The 21724-nt window shown below is 35.2% G+C and overlaps 1 protein-coding gene and 1 long non-coding RNA gene across 5 annotated transcripts; both read right to left on the bottom strand.

Moving 5' to 3' along the window:
- Positions 1-523: 523 nt before the first annotated feature.
- On the bottom strand, positions 524-5595 carry LOC116197156. 4 transcript variants are annotated; one of them, XM_031527202.1, is made up of 12 exons: positions 5131-5595; positions 4856-4905; positions 4626-4690; positions 4452-4532; positions 4020-4158; positions 3580-3820; positions 3348-3452; positions 2939-3067; positions 2801-2850; positions 2519-2616; positions 1756-2040; positions 524-1367 (listed from the first exon to the last, which is right to left on the bottom strand). In XM_031527202.1, exons 3-12 carry the CDS (start codon positions 4674-4676, stop codon positions 852-854), a joined length of 1695 nt encoding a protein of 564 aa, XP_031383062.1. In that variant the 5' UTR covers positions 4677-4690; positions 4856-4905; positions 5131-5595; the 3' UTR covers positions 524-851. The 4 variants fall into 4 exon arrangements, with proteins under 4 accessions (XP_031383062.1, XP_031383063.1, XP_031383065.1 ...); XM_031527203.1 differs by having other exon boundaries at positions 5142-5595; XM_031527205.1 differs by having other exon boundaries at positions 4470-4532; positions 5131-5594.
- Positions 5596-16225: 10630 nt separating this feature from the next.
- LOC116197942 lies at positions 16226-17348 on the bottom strand. The gene is made up of 3 exons (XR_004155119.1): positions 17137-17348; positions 16498-16639; positions 16226-16395 (listed from the first exon to the last, which is right to left on the bottom strand). It is a non-coding gene; the product is annotated as an uncharacterized LOC116197942 (long non-coding RNA).
- Positions 17349-21724: the final 4376 nt, after the last annotated feature.

The following is a 21724-nucleotide window of genomic DNA, read 5'->3' as shown; positions in this document are numbered from 1 at the left end:
ATTTTCACATCTATATGTACAGATTAATTTTTAATAATAAATTTTCCACATACTTTTATATCTATATATATATATATATATATATATTCTTACACACTTTCACATCTATATATACATATATATATTCTCACACGTTAATATATTTAATTTTTTAATAATAAAATTTTCATATACTTTCACGTCTACATATATATATTCTCACACATTAATATATTTATCAACACTTACAATCATTGCACGAAATCAAGTTAAGTTGGATTATTATCCAACTCGAATTAATTTATCAACACTTACAATCATTGCATAAATTCAAGTTAAGTTGAATTATTATCCAACTCAAAAACCAAACGCGAGCTTATAAACTTATGATTTAACCTTGAATTTCTTCGTGGAACAAATATCTCTCATCTCCCACAATTTCAAAGAAAAGGACATAGATCTCCCGCGATGAACAAGTTACAAAGCTATTGATGTAGCAATATCTCAAGTGCACGCTTTAAAGACTTTGTTCCACTCGTTGAGAGAGGGAAAAAAAAAAAAATCCTTCTTCCATTCCATGGGACAACCCAGCGTCAAAATTCAAACTACAAAATAAGCCCACACCGATCACAGCCCCGTCTTCCCTTCATCGATTGCCTTTGCCCTCGAGATGCTAATAAGAGCCAATATCCAATACCGAATGCCGGCAAATCATGAACATGCTAACACAAAATAAATTCGAATATGCGAGAGATAAGTGGTAATAAATGGGGCCCTCATCAGTTTTTACTAAACGAGCAGCTTCATCATATAGATAGTAACTCTCATAGTATCTTTACCATATCGCAGAAGTTAAAAAGGAAAAACTCGAATCACTTCCTCTTATTGCTTGCCGTTGTGGTTTTGCTCCTCCCGAGCTCCACGAGGAGGGTCAGTATCGCTTCGCACATCATACGGGAATCCGGGTCAGCGGGATTCCTCCTCCGGGATGAATAAACCATCCAGGCATGATCCAGTTTCCGGTCTGGTCTGATCACAACTGAACCAGGGACCTCGGCATCCCGACAGGTTACTAGGCCATCGCTCTTCTCCCCATACCTGAGCTTCAAGTGGAGAGCACAGACTGCCATTGCAGCAGAGAGGGGCATCACCACAGGGACTTGGCCTCCCGAGAGAACAAGATTATTGTCCAGGTCTTCAGGCCTGAAATTGAGGATGGGGAGCCACGGGAGCTCTGCGTGGGCAATGTGGGTCATTGTGGCGATGACTCCTGGTGCTATGCTTGCCTCAGAATGGAAAGAGATGAGAGGTAGCTCGGGAAGTTTGTGCTTGAGGATGAATTCTCTTCGTTTCTCATAAGTGAGGTCCTCAAGTGCCCGTATATCACCCTAAGCATTGAAAAACATCAGACAATATATATTAGCGTTGCCTATGTATGAAAGCTGGGAATTAAGAATTTTTTCTTCTTTTTATTTCAGAAAACTGGGAGAAAAGCTGGTCCTCAGTTTTCCATTTCTCCATATTTCTGGTCTTCAATGAAGAAAACAGAAAATTCTGGGCTGCACTTCTCTTGAGATGTCTCATAATCTCGATCCATAGAACTTGCCGATCACATGAGAATATTTTGTAAATTCAACATGATGCTACTCAAGCCCTTATATCTTACCGAATTCAAATAAATCACCCACAATTAATTAAAAGAGGTAATGCCTGCCTAGGTGGAAAACGTTTCCCAACTTTCCCGAGAAATTGCTTCAGGGTAAACAGAATTATTACCTTGATTATCTTGCATATGACGAGCTCCATGATTCTCCGGGTCTCCTTATCTGCAACCTGGCCCTCTCGCAGAATATCGGAAGCTATGGGGGTCCCACCATAAGGGGACTGCACAAGAGCCAATCCCACAACCTTGTCCTTCAAGTCGGGCCAGAACATAGTAAGTGCTGCTGCAGCATCCACTCCGCCTTTGCTGTGTCCAAGCAACATCACACGCTTGCCTGAGCCCCAGTATAGCTCCTCAATATACTGCTTGAGCTCCCATGCATTGTGCTCCACAGATGCCTTCACAGAGCCAAAAATAGAATTTCTGAATCATAACTTGTGCAGGAAAAGATAGTTGGAGGATATGAGGAAGAAAAATTTAGGGATAGCTCGAGAATTAAGGAAAGCTTTTCCCATAGTTCTTTTTTTTTTAATTTTATCTTCCTAAAAATTAGGGAACATATGTAAAATAAAATGCGTGATATCAAATTGAGCGACCTCTTTTCTACCGAAAAGATTGAATGACCTCTTACGGAAATCTAGGAAATATTATTTTGATTTTTCAAGTTTTCCATTATATCATTCTTTTTTCTCATTATCTTTGTAATATATTCTAAGAGGAGGAAAACGGAAAACAGATGACTAACATTGTCCAGAACAAAAAATAACCCTATAAAGGGAAAAAGAAAGAAAGAAAGAACTGTCAAACGGTGCTCAGTTTCCAATTTGTTTTCCTTCTTATTTGAATGCAAAATGGTATTATGGTGAATTTTGTTACCTCGCTGTGGATTTTGGCAATGTGACAAGCCAAGCCCATCTTAGAGAAGAACCTCTTCGTGCTCACGAAGTATAAGGGCCCATGATTGCTGAAAAGACCTGAAAGGAAAACACGCACTTTCATGTTACAGTTTAAAGAATTGAAACAAATATAGAGTCAAAACTAAAATTCTTGATACGAGATAATTACTATCACACCAGAAAATAGAATTTAATATTATACTACAAAGGACCAACGTACCAAAAGATTTGCAATTAGCCCACTAGAGATGTCATTTCATACCTGGAATCAAGAGATAAACAAACGTATCAGGGAGCGCGTGCTCCCCATTCCTGAAAATCGAATTCATCTATAAATAAGATCGGGTTTTTGAAGTGTCCTGGTCAATATCTGATCAAGTTTACCCAATAATTAACATACCTTATGGCATCCAGAAGTTCCAGAAATCTCGAAGTACCATCAACAACAGGAGCCATTCCTGGAGTCCACTGTAACCATCCTATGTCATCAGCAGACCCACGTAACGTCTTCTGAACACGGGATATAATGCTGAATACACCATAGATCATGGTCATTCTAATCTACCTTGAAAACCGACAAGACTAATGTAATAGGGAATTCCCTGATGTGTGCCATCCGTGATAGGGTATGTTTGACATGCTGGTTATACTAAAGCAATTCAATCTACCCACAGAGATCAACTATTTAGCATTTTGAATAAACACCAGGTAAAGTTTGTTCAACTAAGTTGCTCCAACTTATTGCTTTCATTGGGAGGCCTAAAGACATTACTTTAGAAGAATTATCAAATGAAACCTACTTCTTTTACCTGCAGAGACGAACTTGAGTGTATTGTAAACAAGAGATGGTGAGTTGCCAAGAAGCCATTATGAACCTACAGGCGAGCCTCAAAGACAATAATGGTAGCATCAACCTAAATGAATAAATGCAATGGTTTAGATTATGTAGTTGACTGTAGACGCTTTCAATTCAACAGCCACTAAAGAGTTTTACTAGATGCAAAGACGAAAATAAGTAAATACAAAACAAATCATTGTTACCCCTGAAAAATGAGGGGTGCGCCCTGAAATTTGAAAATCATATCATCAATTTCTGATCTTGTATTTACAACCAGCTCTTCCTTGGGACAGGAGCCTCTTCTTTCAAGAATTCCAGGATCCGAAGATGAACCATCTTCGGAAACAGATTTATGTATACTGTGGGTTGAAGATCTAGGCTGCTGCGGAGAACGGACCACTGATCCTTCTGAGTATCTTTCAACATCGCTCAGTACAAGGTTTTCTGAGAAAGGAAATTTTTGATAATTTCCAGCAACATATTTCATTAAGTGATCAAAAAATACATGTAAATTATTATTATTATTATTTTTGGTTGAAAATGTACAATAGAATATTTTCTAGTAAATGATATTCTACTTTAAGAAATAAACATAAAAGTCACTGACCAAAACATACTCAGGACAGACATATGCATTACCCACCAATGAAGACACAAAGCTGCTGAGTTAAATGAGAGCTAATCGCCAATATGTGATAAACAATGTCGTTTATCGATGAGAAGAATCCCAGCTGATCCAGCAGAAGATTTGTGTCTCTCAGAGCCAGGGCGTAACAGGGGGCCTGATAAAATGGCCTTAAAATTAGACCTGGAAAAAAGAAGCTGAATCGAAACCGAAAAAAGCAGGATTAACTATCAAGCGCAGAAAACATCATTCAAACTGGAACCTGATTACAGTATCTACATTCATAAGTTGTTATTGTAGCATCTCTAAAACAGGTCTTATACTAACTCGACTGAATCTGTGGGAGAGGAGGGTAGAGGCCATTGAGTAGAATCAAAATATTTTTGGTAGCTATACTTTAAACATTTGATTACTCATAAGCAAATCTCTTAAGTAATGATATACAATTACCCAAACTGATGATCTCACCATCTGTATCATCCGATCCCCATATCCATCGGCAAAGTAAGCGTAATTAATAGCATCGCCAACCTGATGTTATTCGAACAATGAAAAGGGAATACTTAAACCATAGCATGTAAGAGCATCTGCATTAGTGATATCAGACGGACACTTCATACTCACAGTGGCTGCAATGTCGGATGCATCATCTTCATCAGCCAAATAATCTCCCATTACAACATATAGTCCTGTAACAGGGCGAAACAATCATAGCTTGAGTCAGCTTGGATTCGTTCAACCGTAGAGATTGCAACACATAAAAACAGACACAGATTCGTTCAATCATATGATTCACAAAGCATCCTCCAAGATTGTTGGTGATGTCGAAGAACAGAGGAGATGCATGAGCTTACACAGAGGAAGGACAGAAATGGAAGCCCACTGGTGCAGAACAAGTTCAAATCTGCAACACCCAGAAGACAGTTTTTGCATCAGAAACAGAAACCGACCCATTAAATAGCCACCCAAAAGAGGCAAGAATCTGCTTTTACTTTACCCCATTCCCCAACAACTCCCCCATTGCAGGAATCAATTGAATGCAGCTCCAAAGATATAGATAAGTGAAATAATAAACGAAAATACTTTACAAACAGATAACATATTTTAATATATCAGTTTGAATGGTTACCATTTACCAACCGAGTGAGAGCAGAGTCATGAAGAAAAAGTGGGAGGCTGAAGCTACTCATCATCTTTATCCAGTTTTCTTCTTTAGCCTTTACTCCCCAACTTGCCGTGCCCGCGTGTCCCCACTGTTCAGGTCATAACTCCCCCACGATTCACGCTTCTTCTGTGCAGCCGGAAAAGAAGCTGACGGAGGCAGAAAGATATGATTTTGAAATCTGGGTTTTGAAGAGCCCGAGATCAAATGCAAAAGCCCTCTCAATGAATTGGATTTTGAATTCTTTAACCAAGATAACGGAGCCGAAATGGGGAAAGTAAAGCAATTTTGGGCTCGAGAGCAGCGATTGCGTATGGTTACTTTGAGGACAAATGGGTGATTCGGGTGGGCACATGGCAGGCCGACGGCGATTGCTCCGACAGCAAGCAAGCAGCAGGCACGAGGGAATGGAAACCGTGGGACCCACTTACCTGTGCCTGCCTCCACCGGTCAATGACCATCTCGTGAGGATCATTACCCCACGTAAAGTACATTACCTCCTGTAAATATTAATTTTTTTTTAGTGAATTTTCATTTTTTTTCTCTTTATTTAGATTTTTTTCTATTATAAAAGAAATTTAAATTCTAAACAATAAAAAACAAATCATAAATAATTAATAAGGTGGTTCAAGTAATTTTAAATTACTAAAAAATAAAGAAAAAAATAATGATGTTGACATTGGGCTCAAAAGACCCCACGCCCTTGTCCATCAAGGTGGTGCACAAAATCAAGCGGCCACCACTAGGATTTTTCCTCGGAGCTCTCTCTCTCTTTTCGATCATCGGGAGGTCCAAATTATAATGAAAGTTTAATAAAAATGTATAATGTGTCCTTGATAAGAATGAGACTCAAACCTCATAATTCTGAATAACTGACTTATGTTACTACATTAAGTTATTTCCTCCTTCTCGCGGCTGATCTCTTCGATCACTTCTATTTTAGTTGCGATGGCTCAATTTTTGAACACTACAGGTCGTTGATAAGCTTAACCATTTAGTTTCAGCTACCATATATTCCTTTACTGCCAGTCCTCTATCCCTATCCCATTATTACTGACGGTATTGGTAAAAAGGTGATAAGATTTAGGGGCTGTTTGGATATATAGAAAGTTGAAACTTTCTTGGAAAAATTCTGACTTTCTAACCTAGTTTATACTGTTTGGCAGAAAAGTGATTCTCGCGAAAATCTTTCCCGTGTTACCATTTTACGGGTGTGGTCAACATTTCCCGAAAAATATTTTATGGTCAAAACACTTGGTATTCTTAGATTATGACCGTAGATCACACATCTTATATCTATAAAAATAAATCATTTATTATATTATTACAACATTTCCCTTATTCTAATATATTTACCAAACACCACAATCTTACTTTCCGACTTTATGGTGTATTTGGCTTTAGAGTTAAGTAAAGTTGAATTTTGATTTTAATTTGATTGTAATGATTGTATTATTGAATTATGAGAAAAAAAATATTAAAAATTAATGAATAGTTGAGAGAAAGTAATGATTGTATAATTGAATTTTAGAAAAAGTAATGAATAGTTGAGAGAAAGTAATGATTGTATCATTGAATTGTGGAAAAAGTAATAAATAGTTGAGAAAAAGTAATGATTGTGTTTTTGAATTAAAGATAAATAGAATTAAGTGGAGTAGAGTTAAAACTAAAGTTAAAATCGATTTGTGAAACCATACACGACATGTAAAATGATTCCTTAGTTTAAATTTTTTTGCATTCTTCATATTCCCTGTAATATGACAATTTGCGATCCAAACCGTCTCTTACTTTATATCTTTATACAAGTTATGTCTGGCCACACCATCGGGATGAAGTGATTACATAAGATGACTCAGACTTTTTTTATTTATTTATTTCATTTGGATATGATGACTTTGTTTACTGTAGCGTTCGCTCTATTTAAACTTAGATTGAATTTTTAAATGATTGAATTAAGGGATGGTAAATCTAAAAAGAACACAACCTATCCTACACTATCTATATCTATTACATATATAAAAGTATGAAACTTATTATTGTGTTTCTTCACATTTTAAAATTCTCATTTTACCATTCTATGTGTATGTCGACAATTTTTTTAATTCCTACTTGGTCGATTCAATATACGTAGACATCGTCCTAGACTCCATTCACTCATTCAATGAACGAAGACATATTTTTTATTTTCTATTTAAAATACAACATGATCATTCGTATTAGTTTCCGTTGAAAGAAAAATAGTGCCTTATAAAAATTCAAAAAAATATATATATCTAACTCATTAAAGTATTTTCACACTTACAGCTACCAATTGTGCCTCATAAATCGCAATTAAATCGTGGCGCCTTCTCAATTCACAAAGAGATGTTATATATATAACCTCTCTCTATCACCATATTTAATAATACTCAATTATATCTAATGTAAAATGAATAAAATCACACTATCAAAACGTGTTTGTGCATCTGATTAGTTCAAATTTATACTTCTACTCCTTCTTTCACCATGCAATTCTTTTGCCCAACTGCCTCATCTATGCTCCACATTTACTTTTTTAAGAGTACTCTTTTACCTTTTAAAAGTATGCATCTATATTCTCCATCCATATATTTACTGTATTCCTCTAAAATATAACCGCACATACATTTTTGCCTATATTAAGCCATTTACACCAAATACATATTTTCATATAAAAATCCTCTATTCAGGTATAATAATAATAAAAACTGGGTATTTACCTAAAATGACCCATGATTTGTCCGTTTTGTCAAATTTATCATATGTTTTTTTGTCAAATTTATCTCATGGTTTACTTTTTGCATCAAATCTATCCCGGCGTTATCTTTTCCGTCGACATCTAACGGCAGTGCTGACGTGGCGCCTACGTGGCAAGTGTGGCCCACTATCTCTGCACGTGCCACGTCAACACGGCCGTTAGATGTTAACGGAAAAGATAACGCCAGGATAAATTTGATGCAAAAAGTAAACCATGGAATAGATTTGACAAAAAAAAAGCATATGATAGATTTGACAAAACGGACAAATCATGGGCCATTTTAGGTAAAAACCCCTAGTAAAAACTATAATAATTTATAACATCTATAAAAGTATAAATATTTTAAGGGCTAATTGCACCGGTGATCCAAAAAGTTTCATGAATATTTCAAGTTGGCCCAATATGTTTTTTTGGTAACTTGTTGGTACAAAAAGTTGCAAAATCGTTTCAATGTAGTACATTCCGTCAATTGTCCCTAACGCCGTTAACATTTTGCTGACGTAGCGCGTCTTTTGTGTCACTTTTATTACGTGAAACCAATCATAGTGCATCACATCATTTAAGATGAAATAAAATTTTAAAAAGTCCAATAAAAATTCAGAAAATAACAAAAAAAAAGTAAAAATTTAGAGAAATAATAAAAAATATTTTAAAAACTTTTAAAAACTTTTAAAAATAATTTTAAACTTTAATTTTAAATTAAAAATATTTTAAATTTTAAATTTAAATTTTTTTAAAAACTTTTAAAAATAAAAAAATTATTTTAAAATTTAAAATTATTTTTTTATTTTTTTCTAAATATTTTCCATTTTTTATGATTTTTATTGGACTTTTTCAAATTTTATTTTCTCTTAAATGACGTGACGCACTATGATTGGTTTCACGTAACAAAAGCGATACAATGGATGTGTCACGTCAGCAAAATGTTAACGGCGTTAGGGACAATTGACGGAATATATTACATTGAAACGGTTTTAAAACTTTTTGTACCAACAAAGTTACCGAAAAAACAGTTTGGACCAAATTAAAACATTCATGAAACTTTTTGGACCACCGATGCAATTTACCCAATATTTTTAAGTATTTCTCAATTTTTACTTTCTAAAATACTCTTTCAACTTTGAAAAGTATGCATCTATTCCTTTATATATCTATTCAATTATAATTTTCTAACATATGACCACATATACTTTTTCATGTAAATTATATCCTTGGCACTAATCATCAGTTTCGAAATGCACCTTTCATTAATAATATATATGTATACTTATATATATATATATACTTAATTATAAAATTGTAAAGTTGCTTTTGGTTTATCCACATTTGTTATTTTCCATTGTACCACCTTTTATTTATTTATTTCCATTTTTATAATTCCTAATTTGACCCTTATATCTTTTCATGAAAAGTTGCCTCTTATGCAAAATAAATTTCATCATGCCCTTGCACTTCCTAACATAAGGTAATGGTGCTCCTTCATGGAAAGCCATTTAAATCTCATCAATTCTTGAAGTAATAGTATGATTATGTTTCATTTAAAATAACAATCGAACTACCAACAACATGTTAGTTCAAGTGAATCGGCGCTTGTTTTTCTTAAGTAAGGTCTCGAGGTCGAGTCTTATTGATAGAGGAAATCCTTGATTGGGAGAGTTTTATTCATTAGTGAGTCGACCCTGCTGGAACTGGATTAGTCCAAATCCATTGGGCTCCCCGATACTACGACACACTTCGAAAAATATAACAATCGAACTGCGCTCACTTTTCTTGAAAGATACAACGATAAATTTTGCTATGCCTTACAACATTTACATGGAAAGTATCCTTCTTCCAAATAAGGAATATGACGACTAATTTAAGCAACTTTTTTCCCAATGTTTCGTAGATTTGGAGGACTCTTTGTATGAGAGGAAAGCATGAAGATCAAAATTTGATGAGGACATGCAACAAAAGCCAAGGATTGACTTTTCACAAATTTTACCCCTCAGTGGGCCGACCTAGCTAGAACTAGATTAGTTATAGCCCATTGGGCTTTCGAATGCCAAGGTACACACCGAAAAAATAACAATCGAACTGTACTCACTTTTCCTGAATGATACAATGAGAAATTTTGCTATGCCTTGCAACATTTATATGGAAAGTATCCTTCTTCTAAATAAGGATGATCGTATGACGAATAATTTAAGCAACATTTCGCAAATCTATAGGACTCTTTGTCTTAGAGGAAAGCATTTTCCTTAATGAGAGACTATCGCTTAAAAAGAGAGAGAATATCAAAATTCGATGAGGACATGCAGCAACCGCCGAAGATTAACTTTTGACGGGTATGTGTTTGGCCTTGATTCTATTTTTCAAAAAGTTTTGTTTTTCTTTTAAAATGTTTACAGAGAAATATAATGGTGTGGCATAGTACATTGGAAATTTTTTGTTAAAAACACAAAATCGTCATTTTTTCATTCCTTTCTCTATTCTATTCCTCTCTCCATCCCTCTTTGTCTCATACATTGGTTAGGAGACGTGATAAAAAGTGAATGTACACATACAATTATATATATGTATGTCTTTTGAAGTCAATGATTAAATATATTGATGTATTTTTTTAAAGTTTTTTGATGAAGTACTTTTTTGATATCTTTAGTTAGGATATTTATTTGTTTTTATTAATTTCAAGGAGCTTTATGGGGAAAAATCGAGGAGTTTTTATTTCCATCTTTTTTGAACTTTTCTATCTTATTTAACTAAAATTGTCTTTATTTATTCATTAATTAGAAACTATCATTATATTTTATTCTTATTTATAAGTTGGCAGTCTTTTATCAGTTATAAAATTAAATTCTAAGATCCAATGAGTGCTTACCCATCTTTGGAGGACAAACTGTTGATTTTTTTTCTTAGATTCAATTAATTATAATTAGTCAACTGCATATTTTCATTTTCGAAGAGTTCATTGCACTAATAAAGGGGCAAAATAATATGTTTCACTGGAGAATTTTTTTTTTTTATTTCAGCTTGCACCATTTGATATCCAGAAGCTCAATCGACAAATCTAGGTACTAGCCTAGGTGATCTTCAAATACATTATTTGCATGGATGTATATGCTTTCAATATATAAAGGTTGTTCTGGGTAATGCATGGATATTTTGTTACGAGAAGAATGATTTCAAAATCTATATTTTTCTATGGTATATCACCAAATGATTATGATGGGGTGATATAGATGGGGAGTCATTACAAAGAAGCTTTCAGCATTTTTTTATGGATTATTATTCACAGAAATTTCATCTAAAATGAGTTCAAGAGTTTTCGACGAAATATTCACAAGAATTTCATTTGATAATATTTCAAAATATTTTATAAACAAAATAATGTTCAAACAATTTACCAAAAATATATAGGAAAGGTCTCGCCAAAATGTTTTTAAAAAAATAAAAATATATGTTGATAAAATTTCCATCGGAAACATTAAACAAAAATATAGCTCATGGATTCATATATTTCTTGCATAAAATTGATTTTCTTGGAATAAGGCCACTTGCCATCAGGTTATTTGGTACAATACCTTCATTTCATCATAATTTCTTAAAATATATAATTTCCAAAATAATTCAATTTTTTTTACCTCACGAAATATTCAAATTAAGAATACCAAATATTTTGCCATAAAAAAAGTAAAAATTCTTTTTTTTCTTTTACTAATTTTTTTATGAAAATTTTATATTTGAAAAATAATTATCAGAAAGATAAAAAAAAGTGGGGATATCCAATGGAATATCCATTTGAAAACTAGATAAAAACAAAGAAAAAGATGATAGGGGTGATCAGGTCCAGGTACCCTGCATTTTTCACGATACCTGGACCCTACCCTGTAAAGTACAGGTTCCAAGGTTTTGGAACCGGATCTTACCCTATTAAATCTTGAAACCGGAACTTACCGGGAACCTGTATTATACCACAGGTTCCGAGTACCCTATTGGAACCTATAATTTTTTTTTTGTTTCCATGGAATTGAATATAGTCCTCGCCTGTTCAACTAGACCAGAATGTCTGCAAGTAGCTAAAACATCCAAGAAGGTTGACTACATTTGGATCCAGTCCAGTTCCCCTCATTTCATGGAATAATCTCAGCTTCGTGGGCTTTTCCATTTTGCCCACAACCAACAATAATCCCAATTCAGTACATAGTATCCCTCACTAGCAAGCTATTAAATAATCCTAAACCATCATCGATTTCACCACATTTCGTATAAATATCAGTTATCACCATTGCAGCATATTATGCACACAACACGTTACCTTTGCTTCAGTTTCTCAAAAACTATAGATATATGAAACAAAGGGTAAAAAAAAGAAAAGAACCAACCTTCTTTGAGTCGAAGAAGTCCAAGGATGAGGGGTACCTTTGCTCCATCATTGTCTCTCAAATCAAGAGTATGAAGCATTGGTGAGGGATTTGATGTATCAGCGGGTGCAGATGTGACGTTGTGGACAACATGTGTAACAGATAAGACTGAAACTTGAGCTGTCATAATTTGCCACTTCTTCTCTCCACGATCCTGCCCGTCTCTTGCATGAACATTGTTGCATACTATTTCGGATGTTGAAGTAGCTTCATCATCTTCATCCCTATTGCCAAAATCTTGATCATATGGAGCTCTTAGACCGGCCTTAGAAAACTGCACAACCTTGCTTCGTTTCTCACATTTAGTTTCAACCTGCAACAAGTGGTTGATTGGCTTGAGTGACAGGCAAGAAACAACCCGTCCAAAACACACAACATTCTTTTCAAGGACACAAACTCGCCCAATGTTCCGTGTTGATTGCAAAATTGAGTAGGCAGTCTCTAGTATCTCGTACTTCCTGAAAACAGATGACTCTCGGATGATCAACATATACCAACAAGTCAGCAGACGAATACATAGAGAAGGTGATATAAATAGTGAACAAATAAACATAAAGAGTTACGTACTTCAAGGTTTCAAGACGTTGAGACAGTAGCAGCTTGTTTCGCTTCTCCTCCTACCTTATACAACAAAACAAGGATATTCTAATTTCTACTGATTACAAAAAAAAAAAAATTCTTGGAAACCTAACATTTCCACACAAAAATTGAAGTCCACTTGAGCACAGGACAGAAAGGACTAAACTTCAATGACCCAACTGTACTCCTCAAATTACAGAATGAAAACCTGAGAGTCGAGCACCGTTGGCCCTCGATAAGTTACCCCTAAAAGCGTTGTCCTGGAGCAGAAACACACCATTAGGAATCAACGCGTAGCCCCAAAAAAATTACGAATTTGAAGGAGAGTAGAGAAATTCACATGGTCGAGATGATTGTGAGAAGCCATTGGACTTGGATTACAACCCTCGCAAGAAAGCATCCGATAGATAACCACTCCTAGCACAGAAAGCATGAACCTATTTACTGCTTCTAATTGACGCTAAACTAGAACAAATTTTCAGAATACTTGAAGGAGAGTGAAGAAGCGTGCCACCAGACCAGCCGAGGGTGACTATCAGATCGAAGAACCAGACGCGGAAAAATGAAAAGCTACAAAAAAATGAAACTTTACCTTGGCAGAGCGTAGCAGATGCTCTGGCTTGGCACAAGGGACGGAGCAGGAGCCGAAGTTTAGAAGAGAGATCGAGAGAGAGAAGATGCAAACGGCTGGGTTGGATTAGAACTTAGCTCAGAAAAATCGAGAAAGGGGAATAGAGAGGAGAGACGGAGCGAAGAGAGTGAGAACGACAAGGGAGGCAGAAGGGATAGGGTTATAGTTTCAGACTTTTTTTTTTAATTAGTAACCGAGTACTGGTTCGGTTCCGATTTCGGTACTGAGTACCCTATAGGTGGAAATCGGAACCGGAATCGGAATTCACTGGTTCTCAATTTTCCTATCCAGACCCTACCCTGTTTCTAATTGGAACTACCCAGAACCTACCCGTTAGGGTAGGGTCCAACCGATTCCGGATCTACCCTGTACCCATGCACACCCCTAGAAGATGAGACTATATTGGCCATTAAAATAAGGTTAAACATTTTCTTATGAATTTATATAATTTATTAATTACAATCATTCATAATAATATAATAAATTTTAATTCTTATTTCTTAATATATCGTAATATGCGTGCAACACACGCGCCTGCCTGCTAATAAATTATAAAAGCCGAAAGAGTGTCTCGGGCGTTGCATATCGGATGGATATAGTCCATCATTGAGTGACTTTTCAACTTCTCACGAATCACAAAGCAACAAATAGTAGCTTTTTATCGTGTCACGCCACTCATGGAACTCTAATGGTCTTTCATGCAAATAAAAAAGGCTATATATAAATTCTCACTATTCGTGCATTACATGCCCTCATCATCTTCACAAGATCAAGACATAAGATATGATCCTACAAGTCGTAGAAACTTCAATTTTCATTGAAAATGCAAAAATTTAACTTGTAAGAAAATAAGTAAAATATTTAACCAAAATATGATTTATAAGAGATAAATTTTAATCAAATATGTTTTAACAAAATAAAAAATTTAAACAACTAATTTTTTTAAGTGACGAAACTCTACTAAAATGGTTACTGGCGAAGTTTCTAAGTGGCCACAAACGAACATTTACTAAGGTGGCAACCGTCATTTTATGCTACTTATAAGATTATCACAAAATTGGTCACACTCTTTTGAATATGTCTAAAGATTTTAGCCCGCGCATATGCATAGGAATTTCCTCTAGTTCCCTAAACTTTTCCGTAATTCCCTCCTTCTCAAATCTAAAAGCCGATACAATATATAAGAAGGTGCCATTTAGGTTGAGCCTAAACTCTTATTACATAAATTTTCGAGTCATAACCTACAAATATTTGGCAAATGTAACAATATTATAGAGCCACATCATCCGTAAAATCCCAAAAGTCTCATAGTCTACGGAGTCGAAAAGTCACTAACCTATGAAATTTCAAAAGCAATCCATACGGAAGCTATAACTTGTGGAAGTAAAAAAGTCACCAACTCAAATAAATTGAATTGGTGGACGTGTATATCTCTATAAATACTATATGAAAACAGAGTACTCTTTCTGAATTTTGTCATTGTGGACTTATTGGTGTTACATCGCTTAAGACTTCTTTAGCAAAGAGAATATGGTGGCAGCGGAATTGTGGCAATTTTAAGACCATGAGGTTGTGATTTCCTGATTTTGTAAGTAGCACATTTTCTCTTTGAATTTTCTTCATTGTGGACTTATCAATGTTACATGGCCTAAGGTTTCTGTAGCAAAGAGGATGTGATGACAGCGAGATTCTAGACAAGTTTAGGGTAATGAGGTTAGGATTTCTGATTTTGTTCAGGATTACATGATTTTGGTAGTAGCGGGATTTATTTACTCTCCACCCAAATGCTTTTATACGGAAAAGTGAGATGGACGCAATGTGTTTCCCTATTGTTATTTTTATATTTCATTTTTCGAGTTTAAATTACTTTGATAAATGGAAAGTGGTTATTGATGATCTAATTGAATGCAAGTCATTTTCTAATTGTATACGAAGAGATACTACGAGTACACTTGAATTATTGATACTATTGATGCACTATTGCACTGTTTAATTTCAATTACACATACAAAAAATAAACATAAGAATTTAATGAATTGGACAGTTATTGGTAAACTACAACTAGCTTTCCTAACTAGCGCCTTGCTCGGGCATTGCTATACCTCTTATTTAAAATTATTTTTTTACTGCATTATATAATTAGACATGATGAGTTTAGATTTCGTACCTAATAAAGGAATGATTCACTTTGTAGCACTCTGTAGGATAGTACTTCATTTTCATCTCATTTTTCATCTTTGAAATTTAAATGTCAGCTTGACCATTCATAATGTAACTTATGTATCCACGAAGAATTAATACATAAAATTAATTTGATTAAATATTAACATATAATGCATCTATAAATACTGAAATTTAAAAAATTTAACGCCTATAAGATTATTATTCTTTAATGTCCTTTCGCCAATTGCACTAGGCTACTAAAGGAGTCGAAGAAAAGAAGGAAAGAATGCCAACGCTCCGAGGAAAAGAAGAAAAAATGGAAAGAATGCCAAAAATAAATAACCTAGCTATAAATGTTAATTTCGGTAGAGGGAGATAAAGAGACAGATAAGGAAAAGTGCATGACTTAAAAGGGAAAAAAAATTGAAAAGACGCAGAGAATACCGTGATTAAAAGAAAGAAGGAAAAGATATAATTTTAAATAAAAATCTAAGTTAATTATTTACATTTATTAAATCCATGTGACGGGCTTCTCATGTAATCGAAAAAAATCCACGTGAAGAGCATTATTGAAATCCATGTTGATATGGCTTTCCATTATCCCATGTCCCAAGCGTCGCTAGTTCGCCATTGTGCTTCTCCAGCAAATCGACAAACCGAAGAAGCACCATTAATCTTTACTGGAATAGTGAACTCAGTGGTTAAAAATTATGTGCATAACATCCTATATTGCAAATAAAAACTTGAAACTGAATTTAGCTGGTGTGATTAGGAAGACTTACGTGGGATGTAATTTACGGACATAGCCCTTTGTCAAACGCCTTACGAACAGCCGACACTGCTCGGTTTACGTCCTCAGCATCCCCTTAAGCTACATGGGCGATCACCTCCCCTGTCCTAAGTCCAACTTCCGGAAGGTTTTTCCTGAACAAAGGGAACACTAACAACATGAATAATAAGACACCGATATTACACTGCAGCCTTGAAAGCCAAGCACGAAAATTTCCTCCGTTGTCACGGTGCTGCAATAGTATGGCATAACATATTGTTCGAAAAATTCAAATCGACCACGAAAACCAGCCTGATGCCATATCGACAAACTTGCCACTAATCAAGAGCTGAGTGTAGTTCACCGAGACACCCGGGCTTATCAACTCCTTCAGGACTGTGGCGGTGCTACGGTTCCTTATCACTGAAGAAATCATATTCATCGAATTAAACCTGATGAATGAAGCCTCCATGAGCTTCCCTTATGAAAAGAAAAAACAGATAATGGTATTGCAGATTAACTCGAGCAACCAATCTAGACCCATCAAACAAAACCCCGTAAAGATCATAATAACTTTTTTATCCGATTGATCACCCATCGGTAAAGGTAGAAACTTCTGGTACTTCAAGGCGAAAAGAGACAGTAAACCTACACTTGCCATTGCGGGCGTCGATGGAAAGTGAAGCAGCACTTCGAGACAGCAAAGCACGGGCTGAGGCGATGGCGGTGGTACAAGCGAGAGAGCGGGAGAGCAGCAATGAGATCCTTCAAACAGCCATGGGAAAGGTAAATGAGCAGCGATGAGGTCCTCCGTGCAGCCACGGTAAAGGTAAATGTGCGAGAAAGAAGGAGAGAAACGGTGAAGGAAATGGGGTGGATGAGCTCATTTATAATTATTAATTAGAAAATTAAATACATAATTAAGATGAATCCATGTATGCTTAACGAAGGGAGGTGAAAGACACTCAACCAATGCTCCTAAACTTGCCAAAATGCTGACGTGGCTAATTCTCATTACAAAAACAGAGGTATCTCGTCGCTCCTCCTCGAGGAGTCAACATTAATATACTATATGCTATAACGATTGGCACTAAAAAACAATCACCACTGCTATTTTAATCTTGACATTCAAATCTCCTTACTTCAGATCCTGATCATACACGTTTTATATTCTTTTGATTTAAGATTCACCCCTCAAAGTTTGACAATTATATTTTCGGATACGCATCTTATCGTCGACACTCGATCTTGTCCATGAACGAACCTGATCCATTTCGCTAATGAATCGAAATGAATTGTGCCGGTTCAACTAAATAAAAAATAATTTGATCACTTAAAAAAAAAGCAATAACGAATTTCAACGAAATGGTTCCAGTATAAAATCAGTTGTAAGCAATGTTAAACTTGATTTTCATTTGCCTAGAAGGCTGCATCTGACCCTGAAGGCCCCTATAATCCTTCTATCTGTGCACGCGCGCACACACACATATATATATATAGTCTCCTCGATTTGGCCTGATGGTTGACAACTCTCCATTTTTACTTGCGAATGTCTGCAAGGGCGGTATATTCTGACAAATGACATTCATTCTATTTGGATGTGCAAAATATGGTACTCACCATCATCTCGGAAAAATAGAGGACGGCATTCCTCGATGGATTCGAGATTGAATGTTGCCTTCAATAGTTATTTGTTTGAATAGAGCAGATTAACAAAAGACAACGTTGTATTATGTATTTTCATTTTTTAAGTAATTAAATTATTTTTCATTTGATTAAACCATTGCAATTTAGTTCTATTTAATAGCAAACTGGATCTGGTTCGTTCACAGATGAGATCGAACGTCGACCAGAAAATATGTGGCTGAAAATACGGATTTTAAAACTATGAAGGGTGAATCTTAAATTAAAAGAATTTAAGACAAGTATACTGTTATGATTTTAAATAAGGAGATCTAATGGTCATAACTAAAATAATCCTAGTGATTATTTTTTGGTACCAACCACGGTAGCATCACCCATGTAAATAGATTCTAATTCTCATATCAAACTATCACAATTTGTGACGTTTTTTATAGTAGTCATTAGTTAGGTTGTTCTTCAAGTAACTCTAGCCACGAATATGCGCGAACTATTCACCTAGTCACCTTAAACCCTCGTGCCTCCTCACTTTCTTTTTCGGTGTGAATCCTGGTATCCGGAAGTCAATTGGGCCCTGACTAATATAGTTGAGCTGAGACGGCCCGCTAAGGAATAAAACTCTCACAGCGTAGATTTTCTACATTCATAAGGATTCGAACCCGAGACCTTACTTAAGCGAAACAAGCGCCGAACCATTTAAACTAACCCACATTAATATCTTTTTTTAAAAAAATTAATCAACATATATATGTATATTTTTATATGTGAAACTATTTTCTAGAATTTTATCAAATTGTTATCATAATATTTATTATAATGTCAATTTATACGTCTTGTCTTGTTCGGTGTAGAAAGATAGCTAATATAGAAAAAGGTGAAATTGTTAAGTTTGGCCAGAAAAACTCTTTTATTTCCAACTTTTGACACAATATAAATGTTTTATTGGACTTTTTCGAATTTAAGAATAACAAATAATTTCTAATTTTTTTATTGAAAAAAAGAACAATAGAACACAGAATGCATTGCACGGCTTAGAAAGGAAGCAGCAGCGGGGATCCAGGCAAATACTTGGGATCGTGTTTGGGGAGGGGGGGGAGGAGTTGGGGGTGGTGTGGTACATTGCACGACCGCAGCAGAGCTGTTGATGACATCTCCTAAGCAGTGGTCGGCGTCAGAGTCACACAAATACTTGGGGTCGTGCCTTGTCCCTTGAAAATCGAAGACGGAGGACGAGAATAGAGTGGTGAGTGTTCAAAGCTAGTCATTTTAAACAATGGTGCTTCTATCATGACTTTTGTGTCATGATAACTCCGCATATAGACTGTAGGATCCGCGTGGGCCCCGTGTCCACTATTTCATTCTACGGCTCTCAAACGGAGAGTTAACATGACACAGAGTCATGCTAGAAATTCCCCTTAACTAAAGGGTGAGGTTATATGAGTGGTCATTGTGATGTCAGTATAACCACTATTCCAGCGAAATCCCCAGTGACCTCTTGTGTTGCCGATGAGATTAGGCGTCGGTGGTCGCATTGAAGTCACTGCCATCCTCCCTGATAGTTGGTTTCTCTCTCCAGCCTCCACTGCTTCTTAATGAAAACTAGGGTGAAAGAGCCGCAACAAATTTCCATTAATTTTTTTATTTATTATAGTAATTTGTATAATAATAAAAATAAAGTATAATTAAAACTAATGATAGTATCTACAAAAAAGATTAAACATTTCTTCTCACTAATCTTAATTTGAATTTTAATATTTATAATTAGAAAATCATAATTGCAATATAATAAGTCTTAAGTTGACCGTAATTTTAAGTGAACGAATTTTACTTGTAATAGGAATTCGTTATTCATTAAAAGCATCCTGAAGTCACAATCATCCAGTCAACACCTAAATGAAAATTAGTCTTAGTCAACAAAATGACATAACATTATTTTTAGAAAAAATAAGAATATTTGTTACATCATAAATACGAGGAGACTACTTAAATTGGTGATAAGTTGAAAAATACTTTCTATCGATGTAGGTTTATTTTAGGTGATTCGAGTTTGATCCCTTAAAGTAAAATCTCGAGTGTGAGTGTCGCAATTAGAAAAATCTATGATTATAGTGATTAGAAAAATCCACTATCGGAAGAGCTTTAATTTTAGTGAGCACGTCGCTCAAACTTAAATTAATTGTAACTGTTGAACTTTCGAATAACAAGTGGTGCGCATAAAAAAAATTTATAAATAAATTAAATAAATAAGGAAACTAAAAAAAAAGAAGTGAGAAGGGTGGGTCCTTACGAGTGGGAAAACCCACCCTACTCACCCAAGGGTCCACAAAGGGAACTGTAATCACTTCTATATATAATGGTACCATGTCGCAATTAAAAAATCTTTGAGGATGTTGATGCAAATATGATAAAGCTATCTTGATTATTATTGACCAAATAAGTTAAAAAAAATTCATAATGACCTCGTAAGTGTCTTTTAGATTTAAATATTTTGATCATCTCAAGCAAGAGTCTCTCTTTCAAGTCTCTAAAGTATACCCAAATATGTCACATGAGCACCATATAATTCAAAGATATATTCAACAAAAAGATAGAATTCCGACTCCAACAAGATTCTTGTTTTCAAGTCTTTGATGAGGGCCCGCATACATATTATATTAATTAAATGAATATCGATATCATATATAATTATTATTAATAATTAACATTAATTATTATTAATTAAACATAATTAAAAATCTATTTAAATTAATTGACAATAATAAAATTCATTATATTAATTAAAATTCATTATAACAAAATAAAATTACATGATGTTCAAACAAAAAAAAATGACAAACAACTATAGACCGAGGGATAAGTAATTCGACTCATTCATATCCAGTTAACGATTAATTTCGCGGTTATTGTGAAATTGCCAGATATTTTCCACCAAGTCCGCTTGTAGTTGTCGATGCTTTTCTCTATCCCGATGTCTCATATGATTCAAGATATATTCCTCATATGGAGCAAAAGTTTCCTCCCCTAGCTCCAGTAATGGTAAGCTGTTGGTCGCCTCATCGTATGAGAAGTTCACATTATACGTGTTCCTCTAATCCTCAATAATCATATTATGGATTATGATGCAAGCTCTCATAATCATTTCAAGCTTCTCCATGTACTACGATCGACAAGGCCACATATAATCGCGAAGCGAGACCGTAACACTCTGAATGCACGCTCCATGTCTTTTCGTGCTCCTTCTTGATATTTGGCAACAACTATCTCTTCTCTCCCTATTGTCCTTGAATGTGTAATTTACCTCTAGAGCTCAACCTTCACACACATCATCGAAGACCAATGACCGGTCTAAAAACATTGATGTCGTTACTCGACGCGGCCACTCCAAAGAATGAATGTCATATCCAGAGGTCATGTGAAGTTACTGCTTCAAATATTAAGGTTAGAGTCCCATAGAGACCTCGGAAATACCGTGCCAAGCTTTAGGGCATTTTTTTTCACTTCCAATGCATGCAATCGATGTTGCCCATCATATCGGGGAAGCAGCGGGCCTCCCCTATTTGTAGTAGGTGTTGGACATCATCTACATTTGGCCTTTGCAA

The sequence above is a fragment of the Punica granatum genome, chromosome 2 (assembly GCF_007655135.1).
Source record: "Punica granatum isolate Tunisia-2019 chromosome 2, ASM765513v2, whole genome shotgun sequence".
NCBI lineage: Eukaryota > Viridiplantae > Streptophyta > Magnoliopsida > Myrtales > Lythraceae > Punica > Punica granatum.
This window is presented reverse-complemented; position numbering and strand designations above follow the sequence as displayed.